Raw genomic sequence first — 21,892 nt, forward strand, 5'->3', positions numbered from 1 at the left:
TAATGAAGACACTAACATACGGTTATTTTCTGACAATAGTTATTTTTCCATGGAAAAGAAAAGAAAACGCCCTAAGTTCGTCGTTACTCATTATCATTACTTTATACTCACCAAAAAATAAATAGATAGCTAAAAAAAAAAAAAAGAAGAAGCCCAGGAAATAGCAATTTTTATCTTCTAATCCATTTCCTTTTAAGTTGTTTATGTTAGATTACTCTATTTTATCTTCTTATAAAATGTATTAAAGTATCTGTTTTATATTTTCTATGTGCGGTGCTACACGTATAACCTCACGTCAATAATCAAATCAAACTTCATTTCAGTAAATGCAGTGAATGGAAGTGTATGATAAGTATTCTTTTTTCTTTTTTATTTCCCTTAGTCACACAGGATCCACCTGTGTGCATCAACGCCACAATAAACGATGGACTCACACACCAAGTTTACAATACCCATGGAGCCGTGTTAAGTGGAACAAACAATGATGTGCGTGCCAATAGTTTTCTAGAATAAATTTTGACATCGCAATAACAGGAAACGAAAACACCTTGAGCAAATTAATCAGTAGCAACTAAACAAAAACATCTTCGTAAATTAATCAGGTAACTTACAATATTCACCGACACTTTCTTTGGCTGTTTGTACTTTTGTTTTATCGACTTTACTTTTTTTTTTCATTTGGCAAACATCTACGTAAGTGAATTAATCAGAAACTTACAACATTTACTTAAACTTTTTTTCATTTGTTTTTACCTTTGTCTCATCGATTTCATTTTTTCTTTTAACTGGCAAACATCTTAAGCATAGGGCAGAACAGTCGTTAGTAAACATTATACATAATTAACATAGTACACGACGAATAGGTTTAGTGAATAATCCATTAAACCTATTTTGAGTCATCTCCTTTATATATACTCGTATATATATATATATATATATATATATATATATATATATATATATATATATATATATATATATATATATATATATATATATATATATATATATATATATATATATATATATATGTGTGTGTGTGTGTGTGTGTGTGTGTGTATGTGTAGGAGGGACACTGGCCAAGGGCAACAAAAATCCAGTAAAAAAAAAAAAAAAGCCCACTAAGAAGCCAGTCCCATAAAAGGGTCCAAAACGGTAGTCAAAAACTGAAGGATAAGTGTCTTGAAACCTCCCTCTTGAAGGATTTCAAGTCATAGGAAGGTGGAAATACAGAAGTAGGCAGGGAGTTGCAGAGTTTACCAGAGAAAGGGATGAATGACTGACAATACTGGTTAACTCTTGCATTAGAGAGGTGGACAGAATAAGGGTGAGAGAAAGAAGAAAGTCTTGTGTAGCGAGGCCGCGGGAGGAAGGGAGGCATGCAGTTAGCAAGATCAGAAGAGCAGTTAGCATGAAAATAGCGGTAGAAGACAGCTGAAGATGCAACACTGCGGTGATGAGAGAGGCTGAAGACAGTCAGTTAGAGGAGAGGAGCTGATGAGACGAAAAACTTTTGATTCCACCCTGTCTGGAAGAGCGGTATGAGTGAAACCCCCCCAGACATATGAAGCATACTCCATACATGGGCGGATAAAGCCCTTGTACAGAGTTAGCAGCTGGGGGGGTTGAGAAAAACTGGCGGAAACGTCTCAGAATACCTAACTTCATAGAAGGTGTTTTAGCTAGAGATGAGATGTGATGTTTCCAGTTCAGATTATAAGTAAAGGACAGACCGAGGATGTTCAGTGTAGAAGAGGGGGACAGTTGAGTGTCATTGAAGAAGAGGTGATAGTTGTCTGGAAGGTTGTGACGAGCTGATAGATGGAGGAATTGAGTTTTTGAGGCATTGAACAATACCAAGTTTGCTCTGCCCCAATGAGAAATTTTAGAAAGATCAGAAGTCAGGCGTTCTGTGGCTTCCCTGCGTGAAATGTTTACTTCCTGAAGTGTTGGACGTCTATGAAAAGATATGGAAAAGTGCAGTGTGGTATTATCAGCGTAAAAGTGGATAGGACTCTATCCTTCTGTATCGCCTCTTAGGTCCCTCTTCCATATTCTTCCTCATTGCCTCGTATATCTCCCTTCATTTGATTTGCTGCACGATTTTGCTTACCGTACACTTTTCTTATATTCATTTACTGTCATTTTTTTTTTCTTATTCTTCTTTTCATTTCACCAATACTCATTACTTTGACATTTTTCTGCTTTTCAACTTTCTTTTATTCTATTAATTCATCTTAATTTTTTGCTTTTTTTCAAGTTTACCTCTTTTCCATTATTCTGATTTTTTTTTTTATCTATACTGTATTATTTAGGTAAATTACTTCTATTCACATTTTTTTTCTTTTCAGCAGTTTATTTACTATATAACTGATTTTTACTCACTTTAGTTTCTCTTAATTACCAAATCAATTTATTCATTATATTCCTTGAATCTTATTTATCTATAATTTTATCCATTTATTTATCTCTTCATTCATTCATTAATTTATTTACTTTTCATCGCTTACTTTATTTATATACTATTTACTTATCTATTTAAATTTCAAATGCCTGCATGCTTTTCTACACTTCACTTTTACTCCTCTACTTATTTTCTACACATCACTTGTACTTAAATAGCTTACTTTTTTTCTACGATTACATTAGCCTCCATTACGTAAATAGACACTTTTTTCTCTCTTTTACACTTCATCCAAACATGATTACTGTTAGCTGTTTTATCTTTTTTTTTTTTCTTTTTCTATTCTACACTTCACTTATTGTCTCTTTCTTATCTTTTTCTTTTATACGTCATAATGCTACTTTATTTGTCAAACTCAGTTCCTCCTTTATTGTAACCGTATTAAAAAATGTATATTCAGTTTTTTTTTTTTTTTCTACACTTCTATCCATTTCTCTTGGTTGCATTTCTAATGGCACCTTACTTTTCACGAGTCCTTTGGTCATGGCTCTTCCCTTTTTCTTTTCTTTTTTATATTATTAATGTTATTATTGATTCCTTGCTGGTCTAACTGCCTTCCTTTTTTTTTTTTTTCGTGGGATGCCCTTGTCAACCACACCGTCATTTTGCCCCGTCAAATAAATTACATATTTGAAGAGCCACAATGTTATGAATATTTTTCTAACAAAAAGTAACTCACAAGAGAGAAAAGATATAATTCCTACATGGATAGTCATGTCAGAGGTGCCGTACAGTGGCCTGAAATCTAATATCATGGTGAATAAGCAGAAAGAAAACACATTTTTTAAGGAAATCTTAAATAAATGACAACATATGAAGACAAGACTCTAAATACAAGATCAACCACAAAGTACTTACCGGGAAATGCCATGATCCAATACAAACGCAACTCGTAATAGTTCATCTCACATCTCCACCTCATCACTTCATCATCAGCAGCATCAACAAAAAGATCATCACCATCATCAGGAACTCACTTGACTGCACGCTTGCCGGTTTCCACTCAGACGTGACTCCTGCAACAGTAAGCACTTAGGGAGCAGATGGCTATTATCAGCATAATATTTTAGGTTTGACAGTACATATACTTAGTGATGCTTGACTAGTAGTGACGAATAGTGAGCAATCTGGCGGGTGTGCTACCGGTTACACTTGCTTCCGGTTAAGTTTTCCTCCTTTCTGTTTCCACTTCCTGTTTAGTAAATGGAAGAGGAAACTGTCAAAAGCTAACTGATACATTAACATGCGTATAATTTGTATATTTAACGGGCGTATATTCTGTAACTGTCCTAAATGCTTCATATTATTTAGAAAACTACCGCATTATTAAATAAACTGATATAACTAGATTCATACCATATTTCCACTTCCATATCCCATTCCTTTCCCAATTCACTGGAAACTTATGGACCAGGTGGGAAAGTTAGGTTGTAGGATTAGGAGTGAGGAAGCAAATACTGCTTAACACTAAGCAGGAGGGAGCAAAGGCCACCGAGCCCCCTAAAAACTCACACTAACAGCTGTGCATCAACCTCTTGGCCATGTAACAGTGAAGCACTTTTCAGAACTAAATCTTAGGTAATGTTGTCATCTCCTAATACTAACTGGGCAGGACACAGCAATGGCAGCATGCTGGGTTGTCTGTCTCAGGCCAATGATAATAATATTTTCTTTACCATTAGGTGAGGCAATATTTAAAGAACAAGACTTTTTTGACAGGTTTTGAAGTGCACTGAATTCATTTGACATATTGGTAATTTTACTGGAAATTGCCTGTTAAGGAGGGGTTCTTTCACACCCCTGTAAATAAAAAAAAGAACACGTCATTTTTCAGAATAGTATTCATCAGATTTCAGAATGTGTTAGGCATCAATGTCACGTTGTGTGATGAATGTATACAGCAAACTTCTTTTTTCAGACCATGACATCTTATGAGCCCCCTGCCAAGAGGATCCTGCACAGTGGTTACTTCAATCCTACACTGCGGCAATGGCAGTCTTCCAATACTGAGATCCACCCGTGGAACCTGATGTATCCTATCTTCATTGTGTAGGTTCAACATCATATTTACCTTTTTTATATTTCTTTACATCTTTCATAATAATATTGCATTATTTTTTTGTGTATGCATAAAGTATCATTTCATGTGTTGTTAATATATTGTAGTATTTTTAAGATTAAGTTAATGTGATGATCAGACAGACCACGCGGCCCAATCACAGAGATAAAAAATAATTTGGAGTGCTATTGTTTCTGTGAAATAATCTTAAGAAAAGTGTCTGTGATGAGACTACATAAACAAACATTTCTATTATAGGAATCAGTATGGATTCTTTGATAGACCTGGAGGACAGAGTGCTAAAATCTTTCAAGAGGGAGGGATGGTTGATGAGGTGACTGGTTTGCTTGCCTCACGGTGGCTAATAATTCTATGCATATTTTGTAATGGCCAAAAGAAAAGAAATGTGTGCAAGTTGTTGGCATTATGAATGAGAGAAATGTGTTCACACTATCACTGCTGCTATTAAATTTATATAACTTCTATAAATACAGAGCTGCTGTTAAACCTGTGTACTTACTGTGTATATATTTCTCCAGTGATGAACCAGATGCTGTTCAGCCAATCAGCAGCCTTCCTGGGGTGAGCCGTTATGGAGTCAATAAGCTTGTTGATGCTTTGACACCATTGGTGCAGAATGGCCTCTCATCTGTAAGTAATGATGATGCAGTGCAGTTAATACAGAAATTTCATCCATCTTTAATGTATTTTTACTATATACTTTTAACAAATGTGTTTTTCAGTTAGTTATGTACTTGTGCCTAATATATGTATGTGTGAGAAAAATGTATGTTTTACAGGTGCTTCTGTTTGGAGTGCCAACCAATATGCCAAAAGATAAGACTGGGACAAGCGCTGATACCCCAGACACACCAGTCATTGTGGCTATCAGGCTGCTGCGTGAGGCATTTCCAAACCTTGTAGTGGCATGTGATGTAAGTGATAAAACTTTCTTTTAATGGATGACTGCTTGTCACACTGCTCAGCTTAACACTAAATGTGGTTTAAAAAAACTCATTTTGATATTAATATCTTTAACATACATGCAGTTTTACAAATGTTTATATAAAAAAGAATTTATTCATAATATATATCATGAATAGCAGTATCAGAAGAAATTATAATAATGGTATGACTTTCAAGTCTAAGATCAGTGTTTTTCAAGGTGTGTCTGTGTGCATACACTGACCATGGCCACTGTGGCATCCTGAACGAGAATGGAACCATAGACAATGCCAGCAGCATCAAACGCCTTGCACAGCAGGCCACATCCTATGCTAAAGCAGGTAAGCTTTTAGTTTATGAGTGGCATCTCTTGAATTCAGTGCACTGCTTGAATATCATGTTTGTCATTATTTAATTGCAGTATTGTCATTTGAATTTACTCTCTTGATGATGTTATGACATACATAACTTTTTTATCATTGTACATTTTTACTGCAGGTGCTCAAATTGTTGCTCCATCTGACATGATGGACGGCAGAATTGGTGCAATCAAGGCAGAGCTGAAGGCAGCCGGTTTGAGCAGTCAAGTGTCAGTCCTCTCTTATGCTGTCAAATTTGCGTCTTCCTTCTATGGCCCATTTAGAGAGGCTGCCAAGTCTGCCCCAGCCTTTGGTGACCGGCGATGCTACCAGCTGCCCCCAGGATCATCAGGATTGGCCAAGAGAGCTGCTGTAAGGCTTTGATTCCATTAGCAAATTTATATAATAATTTTGTAGGATAGTACTGGATTACTGCAAGGAGCTGATAAGTATCACTTCCTAGTTTACGAGTATAATAAAAAGGAAGGGCAAAAGAAAATAGGTAATATAAGGCATCTGACTCAGTGATACAAGTATTATGTAATAAGGTAAGCATTAACACACAAAAAAAGGACATGCTTTTTAAATGACCAAGGAAGTTCAGTTACAGATATTATGTATATATAGTTTCAGCTCCTAAATAGGTACAATTTAGATAACCACAAGCTCAGAATATTTAATTAAGATTATTCCTCAGGTCATTGCTGCCCTCTTCCACTGCCCCACAGCCACAGTGATTGAATATTATATTGTTTTTATCAGGAGCGTGATGTGGAGGAAGGAGCAGACATGCTGATGGTGAAGCCAGGCATATCTTACCTTGACATTGTGAGGCAGACCAAAGACAGCTACCCTCAGCACCCTCTCTTTATCTATCAGGTATGAGATGGAATCCCACCTCTATTTTTTTTTTTTTTTTTTTTTTTTCAATCAGTTTTAGTTCAGAAATTTAAAAAATTTGGATCTTTTCTTCACAACAGGAAAAATCCAATGCCTTTCAGTTAGTTACAGAAATTTACAACATTAATTAATTGAATGTCGTTTGCAAAATAAAAAATGTATGGATTAGAAAACCACTGCCGTATGAAGGATTTGATCATTCTATGATCAAAACTTTACAATAAACAGAATTTTAACCAAGAATCCAGAAATTGTCAAGAGTGACATGCAGTTTGCTTTCAAGAGTAATGAAATCAAATGGAAAGTAGTAAGTAATAAAATATATTGTTTTGAAGGTATCAGGAGAGTACGCTATGCTGTACCATGGGAGCCAAGCCGGTGCTTTCAATCTGAGAACTACACTCATGGAAGTCCTCACCAGCATGCGGCGTGCAGGTGGGAATGTCACCTTTTGTGTCATAAATCTCTCTCTCTCTCTCTCTCTCTCTCTCTCTCTCTCTCTCTCTCTCTCTCTCTCTCTCTCTCTCTCTCTCTCTCTCTCTCTCTCTCTCTCTCTCTCTCTCTCTCTCTCTCTCTCTCTCTCTCTCTCTCTCTCTCTCTCTCTCTCTCTCTCTCTCTCTCTCTCAAACAAGAGACCTTTTTATTTTAACTAGACAGTTTACTTTCACTGCACAACTCTATGTTAACTGTAATATAAGAGAAAGACTTGCTGCAGTATAAAAGGGGTAATCTGTGACTACTATTGTATATTTATTAGTAGTGGTGGCTTGTCTGTAGGCACCGTGTACCTACAGCATCCCCTGTTTTCACTTGATAACATACATTGTAATGATTTCTTTTGCCTTTCATTTTTTCTTTAAATTTTTATATTTATACATTATATTCAAAATTATTATCAGTAATCCTAATGCTTAATGTCAGTAGCCATCCTCTCATTCATGAAAAAAATAAATGAATAAATAAATCCTTGTATGGAACTGTGTACTCCAGTTCCAGTAATACAGTGTTTCATTTAACACAATATTAAAACAATAGCTAAAAATTCTTCTAGAGCCAAACCCCCAGTAATTTAAGCCACAAGCCACCACTGTTAGGGAAGATGTAAAATGTGTCTAAGTTTGTTTGTTGCCTCGTATGTATCAATGTTTGTAGAAGAGAACATGTGCTGCATGTGTAGATTGAATCTGTGAGAAACAGAAAAAAATGGACTAAGGATAGAAACTGATGCATGTTTTACATGAAGAGGAAAACTTTTGACTTTCATGAACATGCACCTGATGTATTGTACAGTATTAGAATTAATATGCCCTTCACTTTTTAAGTCATGATATCTCACACAGGTGCTGATGTCATCATTTCATACTACACTCCAAAGATCCTTGATTGGCTGAAGGAAGACAAGAATAGTGCTTAATGGATTCTTGTGGCAAAACAGTACAGACACTGGGAGCAACATTCTAAGGAACAAATTAATGGTAGTTGTTATTATAATTTGTGTGAATGGCAGCTGGTTTTATTTTCTTATGTGAATGTTTGAAATAGTGTACTGACAAGGCACTGACTTACATAATGTATCTATGGATATATATATATGATTACATTAACATACTCCTGTTTGTGTAATTTCAGTGCACAAAGCAGATTTTTCTATAACAAAGTCAAGCAATAAACAACTTTTGGGAGCTATTTTGTCCTGTACTCAAAGTCAAATATTTTATATAAAATTTTGCATGTCAAGAAACAGTATTAAAGAATACTTAATGTTTTGTGATATGAATGTTTGCCATGTTCAAATGCTTTTTACAAGAGTATTTTCTATAAATGAACAGCAACTGTACATAATAGTTGTACTTGTGAACAGTTTTGTATGGGCTCTCGGTAGTGTTCTGATGTGGTGACGGTGCGCACACTTGGCATTATAGTACTTTGGTAGTATCCATAAGATAGTCACATGGTTTATGTATGAAGTAGAGAATATGTAGCATTATGCATTGTTCCAGATTTTGTATGTGTTTTATGAAAAATACAAGAAGCACTTTGTAACATTCTGTCTTCCTGTTGTTATTTGTATAACCAAATAAACATGTGTAAAAGTATTTTGTGATGAACTTGTCTTCAGAATAAACTGTTACTTAGTGCAATGAATCTTCAGCTGTTGCAGTCTTGATATTTTGTATGTGGTTGTTGCTGGCTGTGATATATATATTTTTCTGAAAATTATGAATTATAAACTGTTTATTGTGTGCTGAATGCAGGCCATGTCAAATAGAAGAATAAGTTTAATTGTAATAGGTGTTGATCTTGTGATAACATGATTATCATGAAACAAGAACTCATTATATTCTGTAAATGAAACGATTACTGATGTGATCATTGTTTCACTAGAATAGAATAAATTGGTTAATGAAGAATTGTGTTTTTATTGCTAGAGCTTGACTACAATAACTCTTAAGCCAAAAGTTAATGATAGTCCTTGAAAAGTTAAATGTTTTGCTGCCCAGCAGATTTCTAACTTTTCAAGGTGCATACAATAGCAAGTACATACATACACACCAGCAGAAGCTATGAATACTTCCACTGCTAGCATGTGCATCAAACCTGCCATTACACGAGGAATTAGCCAACAATAATAATAATAATAATAATGATAAATAATTATAATAACAATAATAATAATAATAATAATAATAATGATAATAATAACCTCTGAAATCACCAAATATAGACTCAGTAATCAGATTATTAGTGCTGAGTCATTAGGAAGCTTTTAAAATAAGATTACACCAATTTAAGGATGAGGATGATAAGCGGAAATAGGTAGCCATGTTTCACAGAGGAACTGCTACATGTTGACTTGACAGCTTCTTGCCATCAGTAATACCTTCCGTTACACGATAAATTAGCTAAAAGTAAATAAATAACCTCTAAAATCAGCCAGTAGTCCCTCCATTGCCACATTCAAACAAACGTACCTCGCCTGTCAGTCACCCCAGGAACACCACCATACACCACGACCAAAAACACGGGTACTTACATTTCACGGCTACGTAAGGGTACTCTTTCCGGTCATTTTCACGGCTACAGATGGAGGTTTATTCCTTTCCCGGTAATCTGACCTCTTCTGTTCCTGGATACTTGTTTACACTGCAAGACACATTCCCCAAGGTATAAAGTTTCGGAAACAGCAGCAGGCTATCATCTCCAGTCACTCTGTTTAGTTGTTCCCGCGCCTGCTTATTCTCTCACACACACACACACACACTTTGAATCTTGAAAAAGCAACAATTATGCATTCCCTATAAATGAATTATTTTGAATCTACAGTATAGTCTTTCTATGAGAAGTAAGACCAACTGTACCCGTAAAAGAGCTTAATAAGGTGATGTATAATTTACTTTTTTTTTTTTTTGGTGGGGGGTGAATTTTAGGTCATTTTCTCAAAGTGCGGTTGAATCAAAGTGCAATATCATGATTTCTTAACAGGATTACTCGAATGACTACTTTTCTTATCTTAGTACCCTTACTTGGAGTTATTTTAATGGGTTTGTTATATAATGTCGTGATATTTGTAATACTGATTGATTTATACACACACACGCAGAGAGAGAGAGAGAGAGAGAGAGAGAGAGAGAGAGAGAGAGAGAGAGAGACGCTAAACACAGTGGAAGTAAGAGGAGGATGTTACTTGACTTTTATATGACATATATATTTTTCCTGTTGTCTCTAACTGTAAATGAATATGAGAGAGAGAGAGAGAGAGAGAGAGAGAGAGAGAGAGAGAGAGAGAGAGAGAGAGAGAGAGAGAGAGAGAGACTTGCCATTTTGATCATACCCGAATAACAATACGAATCACTAATTATAATAATAATAATAATAATAATAATAATAAATAAATAAATAAATAAATAAATAAATAACATCAGGAAACAAACCCATGATAAAGACTTTCAAGCTGGCGAGGTAGTGGTTGGTGGAGGTCTCTCTCTCTCTCTCTCTCTCTCTCTCTCTCTCTCTCTCTCTCTCTCTCTCTCTCTCTCTCTCTCTCTCTCTGGGTGAGGGAGAGAGAGATACAGGCAAAGGTCCACTGCATATTTCCCCTTGACTCACTCGCTCATCTCCTTCCTTCCACAGTCATCCCACCCTACCCTCCCACCCAGCCACTGCCTCCACCCAGCAGCTCTTTAATTGGATCATGTCAGTTCTGTAAAATTGTCACTTGTGTTCAGTGTTGGTCCAGCATAGATCTTCACTTGTTCCTGTTTAAAGAATTCGTCTAGTAAGTTGTTCTTGTTTGGGATTTGTTTTAGTAATTTGTTATTTTCTAACTGGAGTGAAAGTCCAAATTCATATTAAATCTCTCTCTCTCTCTCTCTCTCTCTCTCTCTCTCTCTCTCTCTCTCTCTCTCTCTCTCTCTCTCTCTCTCTCTCTCTCTCTCTCCTAAACCGTATGACTAAATGTAACTATATAGGGTGGCTCAAAAATTACCATATTGACAAATCTACTTGTGTCATGAGGCGGCAGATGGTGGTGGTGGTGGTAGTGGTGGGTCTTATGTATGATAGGGAGAGTCAGTAGTTTAATTTATACTGATCCAGCTGTCAAGAGTAATTGGATAACGTTCCATTAAAATTGTTTTAACGGGACAGAGAAGTCGTCACTTGTTGTGTGCTTCCTCAAGCGTAATCTAGCGACCAAGTGCAAGTTTTGAGTGATTCTTAAGACACCAGCGACAGCAGCAGCTGTGATCGAGTAATTCAGATTTTTGGCCACAGGCAGGTTTTCTATTTAATTTCGGAATCTATAACTATACCTGAGTTGCAAAGATGGTGATATATGGTGAACTGTTTGTGTACGGCAAAGTGAACCTGACCGCCCGACAGAAGCGCCTGGTGGAGGCCAGAAGAACGGCAAGAACAAACAAACAGAAGAACGGCAAGGACAAACAGACAGAAGAACGGCAAGGACAAACAGACAAATAGACGAACGATCGATTGAGAAAAACAGACAGATAGATGGACGATGGCGATAACAAACAGGCGAAAGATCGATCAGTGGCAACGAACAGACAAACAAACAAACGAGTGGCGGCGTCTGATCATCTCTACTTTCAAATTCTTTTCTTTTCTCAAATTTCTCTTTCCATTTTCTTCATCTTTTTTTAGTGTTCATTTTTCTTCATCCAACCCCTTTTTTCTTTTGTTTTCATTCCCCTTCATTCGTCCATTTTCGTGTTCGTTCATCTCTACTATCAATAATAATCTTTTCATGTTATCTCGGTTCCCTCGCTTCTGTGCCCTCTTTATTGCAGTCTTACATTTCCTTTTCTCTTACTCTAGTGCTCACTCACTCATTGCATTGTCCCTTCATTTCCACAACCAACATCCTTTCGTTTTACCTCAAGCTTCTACTATTTTGCCCACGCCACCTTATTCTCCTATTCATTTCGCTTTATCTTTTCTGCTTATTCTTCCCTTATTCGTCATTTCATCTTATTCTCCTCCTACTCGTCATATCACTTTATTTTCTTCCTATTCATCATGTTATCTTATCCTCCTTCTATTTGTCATTTCATCTTATTCTCCTCCTGTTTACCATATAATCTTATTCTCCTCCAATGTCATCTTCATCTGTTAAGAGAGGCAGAGGAAAGTCTACTCACTTATAACTGACAGAGTGAGTGAGTGAGAGGAATGAGATGGTTTTGTAATGTACTAGTGGTAGGGGTAATAATTGCTTTTCTTCCCATGGGCTATCCAAAGAGAGAGAGAGAGAGGAATATGACTGACCACTTGTGAAGAATATCTTTTCCAACTCTGTCTGTCAACATCTACCTTTCCTTTTTGCTGGAAGTTTGCCTACATTCAGCCTGTTTTTTTTCTTCTTTTTTTTTAAGGGTGACCGTTCTAATCCCTCAATCTACCGTCCTATTAATTTAATTTCCTGCCTCTCTAAAGTTTTTAATTTATCCTCAACAGGAAAACTCTTAAATATCTATCAATTAACACCCTTTTATCTGATCGCCAGTATGGGTTCCGTCTGTTGCCTTAGACGTTTCAAAAACTTTTGATAGAGTCTGGTACAAAGCTTTGATTTCCAAACTATCCTCCTACGGGTTTTATCTTTCTATAACTTCATCTCAAGTTCCCTTTCTGATTGTTCTATAGTTGCTTTGGTAGACGGTCACTGTTCTTTTCCTATTAATAACGGTGTTTCTCATGGTTTTGTCCTGTCATCCACCCTCCTATTATTCATCAAGGATCCAAACCAGATTTCTTGTCCTATCCATTCCCACGCTGTTGATACCACCCTGCACTTTTCCACGTCTTTTTGTAAACGTCCAACCCGTCAGGAAGTTATCAGTTCACGCAGGGAAGTCACAAAACGCCTGCCTTCTGATCTCTTTAAAATTTCTGATTGGAGCAAAGGAAACTTACTATTGTTCAGTGCCTCAAAAACTCAATTCCTCCTTCTATCAACTCGACACAGCCTTCCAGATAAGTGTCCCCTCTTCTATAATGACACTCAAGTGTCCCCCTCTTCTACAATGAGCATCCTCGGTTTGTCCTTTACTTATGATCTAAACTGGAAACTTCACATCTCATGTGAAGTTTCCACTACTTTCACAGAAGCTAAAACAGCTTCTGTGAATTTACGTGTTTTGAATCGTCTCCACCAGTTTTCCTCACCCCCGCTCCCCTGGCCCATTTGCTAACTCTGTACACGGGCCTTATCCGTCAATGTATGGAGTATGCTTTGTATGTATTGAGGGTGGGAGGGGGAAGCTTCCACTTATATCGCTCTTTTAGACAGGATGAAATCAAAAGCTTTTCGTCTTATCAACTCCTCTCCTCTAACTGGCTGTCTTCAGCCTCTCTCTCATCGCTCCAATGTTGCATCTCTCGCTATCTTCTACCGCTGTTTTCATGTTAACTGCTCCTCTGATCTTGCTAACTGCATGACTCACCTCCTCCGTCTCGATGCACAAGATTTTCTACTTTTCTCATCTTTGTTCTGATCACCTCCCCCAATGCAAGAGTTACCAGTTTTCTCAGTCTTTCATCCCATTCACTGGTGAACTCTGGAACATCCTGCTTGTTTTTTGTATTTCTCTCAAGGAACATTTTCGCTTTGAATTCTTCCAAGAGGAGGTTTCATGACACCCCTCAGTTTCGGATAATGCTTTTTTGCTTTTTCCTTTTAGGGACTGACGTTTAGGTGGGTATCTTCATACAAAATTTTTGTAACCTTAGAACAGTGACCTCTTACATGAAAAAGAAAAAAGAAAAAAAAAAAGAAAAAAAAAAAACTTGGATGTGCCGTTGGAAAGAGGGAGGAAGCGGCCAAAGGTGCATGGAGGGAGCAGAGACACGCCGCCTAGGCCGTGAAAACTTTTCTCTGGTAGGGGCGTGACTCCCCACCACGCGGTCCTCTTCTCCCGACAAGAGGTACATGGTGCTCTATATAATATGTGCAAGAAGAGGCCGCTTACTGAAACAGATAGATCTAGTGGCTGGGGTGATCCTAGTGATCTCTGACCCGGAAAAAAAAGAGTAGAGGAAAATAGTGATTGATATCGGTGACCAAGATTATCGTAAACATTGTGAGGTTTAGCAGGAGTGTGGGTATGGGTAGGTAATAATACGAGGTAACACTAGGGAGGATGCGAAGCAGGGATCGTCCTCTCCCCTGCCGCCAGCCACTGTTTTCACAAATGTCACCGCCTGTCACTGCCCACGGTACTGCTTGGGCTTATTGCTGCTTCTTACTGTCTTCCTTCTTATGGGTATCATGGGTTTCTAACAGCTTATACTTAATTCTTATTTTTGTTGTCTTATTGTCTTATTCTTATTGTCAAGTGTATGATACGGGGTGACTGAACTCTCGCCCACATCCCGCCGTACATAAATAGAAAAAAAAAAATAATTAGCAGAAACATTCAACCTGTACTATGGAATTTTTTACATAACCTAACTAATTGTCTTTCAGTTGTATTTTGCTAGTATTCTCCTAGAAAAAGAAAGTATAATGTAGCTTGGAGGCTACTAAGTGATTTTAGATTTAGTTATGATATTCCCTTTAGTATTAAACCACAAGAAAGAGTTGAGAAGGGACTGCAGTGTGGACAGTTGCTGCTTTGATGCCAACAACTTACAGCATCTTTGACATTTTGTCAAAAGTATATTGCATAGCTCCCAGTGGAAACAAAAATTTGATTTGTGCTAAACAAAAATAACTCCTAAGCTCACTAAATGCCACTTTCTCAAGATGTATGCATTCAAAACATAGTTCTGTGTGTGCAATTCATATTGCTTGTGCCTAAGTGATGAATTCTTCTTGAAATTCTTTTGTTCCTGTTTTCAGGCTTGGTTGGCTGAGGTCAAGGAGCATTAAATGGAAATAGAATGAATTCTCAAGAAGAAATTGGTGGTAAAGGTATACATCATCAGTAAGCCGGTGTAGAGTATCTCGCCAATTTGCAGCTTTGTGTCAACTCTTGATATCACCCGTTAAAACAACCTCCCACAGAGTTATTCTGAATTGTTTCCTCATGTGTCGAAGAGTAAGTGCCTCACTACAGGCATGTGTTCACCTTGCATGACGTGGGATGTCCGCTTGGAATGACTGGCACGCACCATCGGCAGGGTAAAACCTCATTAATTTGTGTGGGCGAGGAAGATGGAAATCCACCGCTCCCAGAGAATGGATGCAGTTACTGTTGCTCCTGAATTCTTGAAGAATCTTATTGTCACAGTAGATAATGAAAAATGAAGTGGCCAATTACTTTTATTTATTTATTTACTATATTTGTTTTATTTTATTTATTTATTTATTTATTTTTATTTTATTTTATTTTATTTTATTTTATTATTTATTTATTCTTTTCTCTCTCTCTCTCTCTCTCTCTCTCTCTCTCTCTCTCTCTCTCTCTCTCTCTCTCTCTCTCTCTCTCTCTCTCTCTCTCTCTCTCTCTCTCTCTCTCCAGATTCCATTGGTATGAGAATTTTGTTGTACCATGAATCTTTAGTGTGCTACTACATATATGTACCATATTAATTTCTTATTATGATGAAATGTGTCATCAGTAAGCCATATTAGGACAAGATAGTTGATGCAGTTGTACACATTATGTTCATAATTGATGCTGTGCTATATCCATTCAGTTCCTGTTTCCAACAACTCAGCAACAGTTACACAGTTTGTACAGTTTGCAACCAGAAAAGAGCATTGACATATTGTGGTTATTGTACCTATTTAGGAACATATACTTCCCTCTAAAATACAATATTGTTACTGTTGTTCTTCATATGCTATAATAATATGAATCAAAACATTGAGAAAGTATTATACATAGATAGGAAGTACAACTGGCACATAGTGAACAACACTGAAGCTGACTCAATGATGCCTGAACATTAATAAGTTGTTTATTGTCTCTACATGTGGTGTGTGACCTTCACATATTGTGGCACTAATCATGCATAATGGTGATAAATGCAAGGAAGTGATAACTTTATAAAAGTTGGCCACATTCTCCCATATATTGTAGATCATACATGTAAAACTGAGGATAGTGCAGTGGTTAGTAAAGAGGTTCAAAGGCTATGGAGACTGTGGGATATCTTTTCTTTCATGATTGGCCTGGGAGCAGCCCAGATATCAGTCCTGTTCAGGATTTATGGTCATACATGGAAAAGTACCTGCATAGTATGGATAAATCATATGTTCTTAAACTGGAGCTGTGGGCCAATTTTTTTGTCTCTTACAAGAAATTGCTTTCATGAAATAGTAAAGAATGAAAGGATGCCACTGATAGATAAAAGATTTAATGGGGATTACTAATTTATTAACAGTTCTCCCTGTTAATCATAATGATAATAATGATGATAATAATAATAATAATAATAATAATAATAATAATAATAATAACAATAATAATAATAAATAAATTCAGACAGCACCAATGTTTTCCACCTACTGTATACACATTTCTGTTTGTCTGTGGTATTGTAAGGGCATCAGTTGGATAATTTAACTACAGCTTTTCTACAAGAAGCATATGATCCCATTTATTAGTGTTGGCTCCACTTTTCTGTTGACATTTACAAATTATTCTTATTAATTTTATTTTTAGCAACCTGTTTTATTTTGATGGATATTTTAAAAGTTCTTATCCCAGAAGAATTTTATGATATCAAAAGCAAGAAAATTATTTCCACTGTGTAAATCTAAATACTCAAAATGGGTTCTTTACAGTAAACATGAATATTGAACAACAGGACAATGTAAAACTGACTCCATGGCCAGTGATGCAAATTAAGTTTGGAGTCCAAGTTGGTGCTTGAAGGACAGAGTTGTTGGAAGTAGGAATTTATATTTTTGTTTATTTTATTTAATTTATTACTTTATTTATCAACTTATTTTATTTATTGATTGATTGATTAATTAATTAATTTATTTATTTATTTATTTATTTATTTATTTATTTATTTTATTTATTTATCTATTTATTTTTTTATTGTAAATGACAGCCAGCCATAAATGAATTTGAAATAAGAAAGGCCTGCTGGTTGCCTCATAGTATTACACCATAAATTGTGTCTCCTGAAGATTGTGGCCTTTATCTACATTCTGTGACTGATTATAAATTTCCATAGTTGAAGGAAGTTAGTTAAATTGAGATATGGCAAGAGACAAAACTCATTCGACTGCAGGAAGAAAAGAAAAAAAATTAATGAGGTTTTACTCATTGTACGTAGGTCTTTGTGTTATTGCAAACCATTTTTAATTTTTGTTGCATAATAATCACATTAATATTTTTTGTCATGACAGTCACCCAAGTTAAGCATGAGTAATGTGATTGATGGGCAGCTTGTCTTTCCTGCAGTTCTAATCAGCTTCAGTGTCTTCAACCAGATGCAGTCAGGAGTGGATTGTGCCAATTACTCTTGAGATTAATAAGTGACAAGATATTGCCCATTTAAAGGAGCTTCATGGTGTGGAGTGCTTCTCATGGGTGCTACTGACTCAACAACTGAATATTTGCTTTTATGCAGCTAATATTTACCCTCACTTTCCTGTTTGCCACATTCTTCACAGGCTTTTCATGTGTTGGCAGTGTTCAAGGCCAAACTCTTATTTTGTTTGCATCATGTTCAATGTGTGCACATTTTGTTTTTATCACCTTATGAATAATTTGGCAAGGATCGCTTTTTACAAGATGTCACCAGAGATATCACATCGGTTTATTTTGGATTTATTAGATTATTTACATTTGCATTTTTGTTTCAGTAAATAATGTTTCTAAATTAAAGTCATCACAACCAGCTGAATATCATTCTCTCTCTCTCTCTCTCTCTCTCTCTCTCTCTCTCTCTCTCTCTCATAATAGGCTGAGATCCTTTAAATGGGGAGTTATTTGATTATTTTCACCCATTTGCAAGTTACAAGTTATTTATTTTGAAAGGTATACATTTATATAGCACTTTGATAATTATTTAGAAGTTCTAGAGTAGTGTGTTTTGGTCACTTATTATTATTATTAATGTTATTATTATTATTATTATTATTATTATTATTATTATTAATTTTCTCTCTTATTTTGTTTGATTGTGTTCAGTAGGATATTATTTTCTTACATAGTGTTTGTGGTTTGTTGAGTGACTGACACATTACTAAAAATTATTACAAAAGTTAATCTGTACTTTTACTCAATAAGATTTACATAATTCTAGATGAACCATTTCACACACACAAAATCTTGGTTACATTCCTTGCATTCTTTTATATTTCATTGTTATCATGTGATGTATATTGTTCCTCCCTCTTCTTAGAACTGTACAAATTCCCAACCTCTCATCTGATAAAACTCAAAATTGAAAGTTATATTAACTTCTGGATTTGGAGTATTTTTGGATTTTCACATTGCAGCTCATTGAAGTGGGTGTTTAGGGAAGTAGGAGTGGATTAGAACAATGTCTGTGGATGAGTGGTATAATTTATAATCAGGTTAGTTGTGGCTTTGGCAAGAGGATAGTGGAATGTTATGTAGCCTGTGATCATGGATCATGCAAGTGGATGGCTGAAGGTCACTTAGCAGAGGTAAGGTAGAAGCAAGTACATATATAAAAGTGGTGGTATATTGAGTTGGAAATAACTTGCTTATGTTGCACTATCATAAAACAGGGGCTATTTCTTAAACTTCATAGTTTAATTATACATGTATTGTGTAACCTTAATTTTGTGGATGCCAGATAAATTGTTCTAAGACTATAATGTATGTGGTCTTGTTGTTGTTAGGAGACATGCAACATGTTACTGTTTCTATGTCATTTCAATTACTAGATTTTCCCTATACTAATGTTAAACACTTCATGCAAGAAAATGCTACAGATATTGACCAAAATTTAATTTCTGCAGGTACTATATAAACTTATCAAACATTATTTTGTCATATTACTTGCACATTAGGCACCAATTTGGCATGATTCGTGCTTTATTTGTCGCAATTTTCACAAGGACATTGTAAATATTTTCTTATCTAAGGATTGGGTAAAAATTTAGCTGACTGTTTAGAATTTTTTTTCAATCTTATATTTTTCATCAAATATAGCCATGTAGTTTTAATTTGTTTGGTTTAAGTTTATGCTGTTTCTTGAAAATTAAACCACTGCTCCACATTTTTATACTGTTACACAGTCATTTGAAACCTGGATTGCCTAATTGATTTCATGTCAAAATATTGTGGTTGATAATGAACTCATGAGGCATGAATTGTGGTGTGCAGAATAACTTATTAAAGCTTTTCATAAGATGTAAAAATAATCTTTTTAATGGTTAAAGTGGTTTAGATAAATATACCTAATTTATAATTCTGAATGTCTGGTCTTAATACACTGAAGATAAAGACCATGGTATGAGAACTGCCACACAGAAAGCTGAGCTAAGCTGAGATTACTATTATATGAAGCAATTCTGTGGGAAGTTAATTGTTTGCTCTGTCACATTACTGTACATTGTGATAAAGGTACACTATTATGAAAAGTGGATTAATTTTATTCAGATGTAATTTTGCTTCATATAGAGGAATATGTATTGTCTAGTTTTAAGTGGCAGGCATTGAGTCAGCTTTTAGTTTGTTAGGAATATACTCAGTTAACTCACTATTGCTAACCAAGGTGCTTCCTGCCACAGCAGTTTTTGCTTGCAACCTAACACGCCCTGTCTCTTCAGTGGTTTCCTTTATTTACCAACTGGAAATATTGACCTGCATCTTTCATAATGAGCTGTCTGGCTAAGCTTTTAAGGTATCCAAAACCTGAAATATCCAGCATAACAGGATATTTATTATGATGTGCCAAATTCAATTCACAGTCATTTTCTTGTCACTTAGCCACACAAAACACTTGAACAGAAGCAGTCCTCAAGGTGTTAAAGCTTAAGTTCCACATCTGAGGTTTCATCATTGGAGCACAACTTTAAGGACTTATTCAAAATATTGAGCTCATTGTTATTTATGGAATGCAAAAAAGTAATTATTAATACCTTTGTAAGAACAAAATTAAGTTAATTACAAGACCAAATTGTATTTCTTGATTAATCTTAATATTCCAGTTCAGGCACATCTGTGATGTGATATTTTTGAGCTTAAGAAGTGTTGCTATTCTGGTTACAAGTGATGTTTTGCTGCCTTTGTTGGGAATGTGTAATCTTAAGATGGAGAAAAAAGCTGAAAAGTTGTTACTGTTTTATAAGAATATAACTTTGGGGGATGCACTATACTAGAAAGAATATGAGCATATGGAGCTCATGTGACATTAATTCAAAGGAATAATGATGTTCGAAGCCCTGATATCTTACTGTCTTTTCATTACAGTGCTGATAAACAGAGGGTGTTACCAAAAACATGAAAGTGACTGTGTATTAAATCTCAATAAAGAAATGTATTTAGTTTGCATATTACAAATTAAAGTGCAAGAGTGGAATATATAAGCAATTGCAATATAAAGCAAACATACTGGGTTCTTGTGCTAATGCTTATTCCAATTTATTCCCGTTTAGGAGCTCAGGGGAGAACAGTGATCAAGAACATTCCTGTTGGATCAAATGCCAAAGGTCAGAAGCCAAAGAAAGGCAAGAAGGAAAAATACAAGGGCAGGTGAGACAGCTAGCAGGATAATTAAGAAAACTGTCATTAATTGCGTTGTTGGTGGTGGCTCCTGTTACAGTAAAGATATTTGTCTTCTCCCTCCCATAGTTATTTCACTTCCATATCCTGCTGTCTGAGTCAAGGTCTAGAGATTTTATTTCTAATTGCTTTTAATGTCCTTTTATGTGATGGGCAACCATTAATGAGTGACCTACTTGCATAATTTTACTTCTCTAGAGTTTTGTTAGCTTAGTGGCAATGAGCAGCAAGCATTAGGTCAGTGGGTGACAACTAGATTTATACAGGTTGTAACATGAGTTTCTGTGGATATTGCCAGAGGTGAAAGTACAGGTTATTCTAAGTGTAAAATGTTCTATGCACATATGCATTTTGAGGCGTTATTTAGCCGTGGCATGAAATTCAAGTGTGGCCTGGCAACAGATACAACAGCCAGGTCAGGTGGGTATCCATGGTGAGGATCTGAAATTGTGAATAATTCAGTCATGATTTCTACAAGTTTTGGAGCTTTACAGTATCCCATGACAAGACAAGTGACAGCAATGGACCAGTACTGATTACCGATAGACATTACACAGTGATAGTGTAGATGTAATAAATGACAATTAAATAACAGGCTGTGTGGCACCATGGACTGCCCAAGCAGAGGGTGGGAAGGAGTTAGTCCCTCAGAGACAGTGACAGTGAATACGTTCAGATTGTATTGCATGACTTAAAGTAATGTGAGTGTGTGAAAAAGGTGTTATCCACTGTGGTTACCCATCTGGGCCAGCCGTTGTATCTGTTGCCAGGCCACACTTGAATTTCATACCACAGCTAAACAACACCTCAAAATGCATATATGCATAGAACATTTTCAACTTAGAATAACCTGTACTTTCACCTCTGGCAATATTCACAGAAACTTGTGTTTCACCCTGTATTAACAAATACTATCTTATAATCTTCTGTATTAATTTACTTTCTGGTAAGATGTGACATTCACACACAAGATATTTTA

The 21,892-nt window shown here is 35.9% G+C and overlaps 2 protein-coding genes across 6 annotated transcripts in view; both read left to right on the top strand.

The window, feature by feature from the left end:
* The first annotated feature begins 3,354 nt into the window (after window positions 1-3,354).
* Window positions 3,355-9,138, top strand: LOC135107943 (delta-aminolevulinic acid dehydratase-like). The gene is made up of 9 exons (XM_064018388.1): window positions 3,355-3,488; window positions 4,383-4,513; window positions 5,063-5,174; window positions 5,324-5,458; window positions 5,689-5,809; window positions 5,967-6,199; window positions 6,590-6,706; window positions 7,063-7,162; window positions 8,068-9,138. Exons 2-9 carry the CDS (start codon window positions 4,386-4,388, stop codon window positions 8,139-8,141), a joined length of 1,020 nt encoding a protein of 339 aa, XP_063874458.1. The 5' UTR covers window positions 3,355-3,488; window positions 4,383-4,385; the 3' UTR covers window positions 8,142-9,138.
* Window positions 9,139-14,025: 4,887 nt separating this feature from the next.
* The window catches only part of LOC135107944 (histone-lysine N-methyltransferase EHMT1-like), a 28,999-nt gene continuing 21,132 nt past the window's right edge, over window positions 14,026-21,892 (top strand). For 3 of the 5 annotated variants that reach the window (XM_064018389.1, XM_064018390.1, XM_064018394.1), the window contains exons 1-3: window positions 14,026-14,173; window positions 15,090-15,161; window positions 20,787-20,883. In XM_064018389.1, coding sequence (XP_063874459.1) covers window positions 15,131-15,161; window positions 20,787-20,883 — 128 coding nt within the window. In that variant the 5' untranslated portion in view covers window positions 14,026-14,173; window positions 15,090-15,130. Of the gene's footprint in view, window positions 14,174-15,089; window positions 15,289-20,786; window positions 20,884-21,892 lie in introns of all 5 variants that reach the window. The other 2 variants (XM_064018392.1, XM_064018393.1) reach the window with 2 other exon arrangements.

The sequence above is a fragment of the Scylla paramamosain genome, chromosome 16, assembly GCF_035594125.1.
Source record: "Scylla paramamosain isolate STU-SP2022 chromosome 16, ASM3559412v1, whole genome shotgun sequence".
In the NCBI taxonomy this organism is placed as follows: Eukaryota; Metazoa; Arthropoda; class Malacostraca; order Decapoda; family Portunidae; genus Scylla; species Scylla paramamosain.

Coding starts and splice junctions, on each gene's coding strand:
- LOC135107943 (XM_064018388.1), top strand. CDS start 4,386: ATGACATCTTATGAGCCCCCTGCCAAGAGGATCCTGCACAGTGGTTAC. Junction 6,707..7,062: donor ACCCTCTCTTTATCTATCAG/GTATGAGATGGA, acceptor ATTGTTTTGAAG/GTATCAGGAGAGTACGCTAT. Junction 7,163..8,067: donor CACCAGCATGCGGCGTGCAG/GTGGGAATGTCA, acceptor TATCTCACACAG/GTGCTGATGTCATCATTTCA.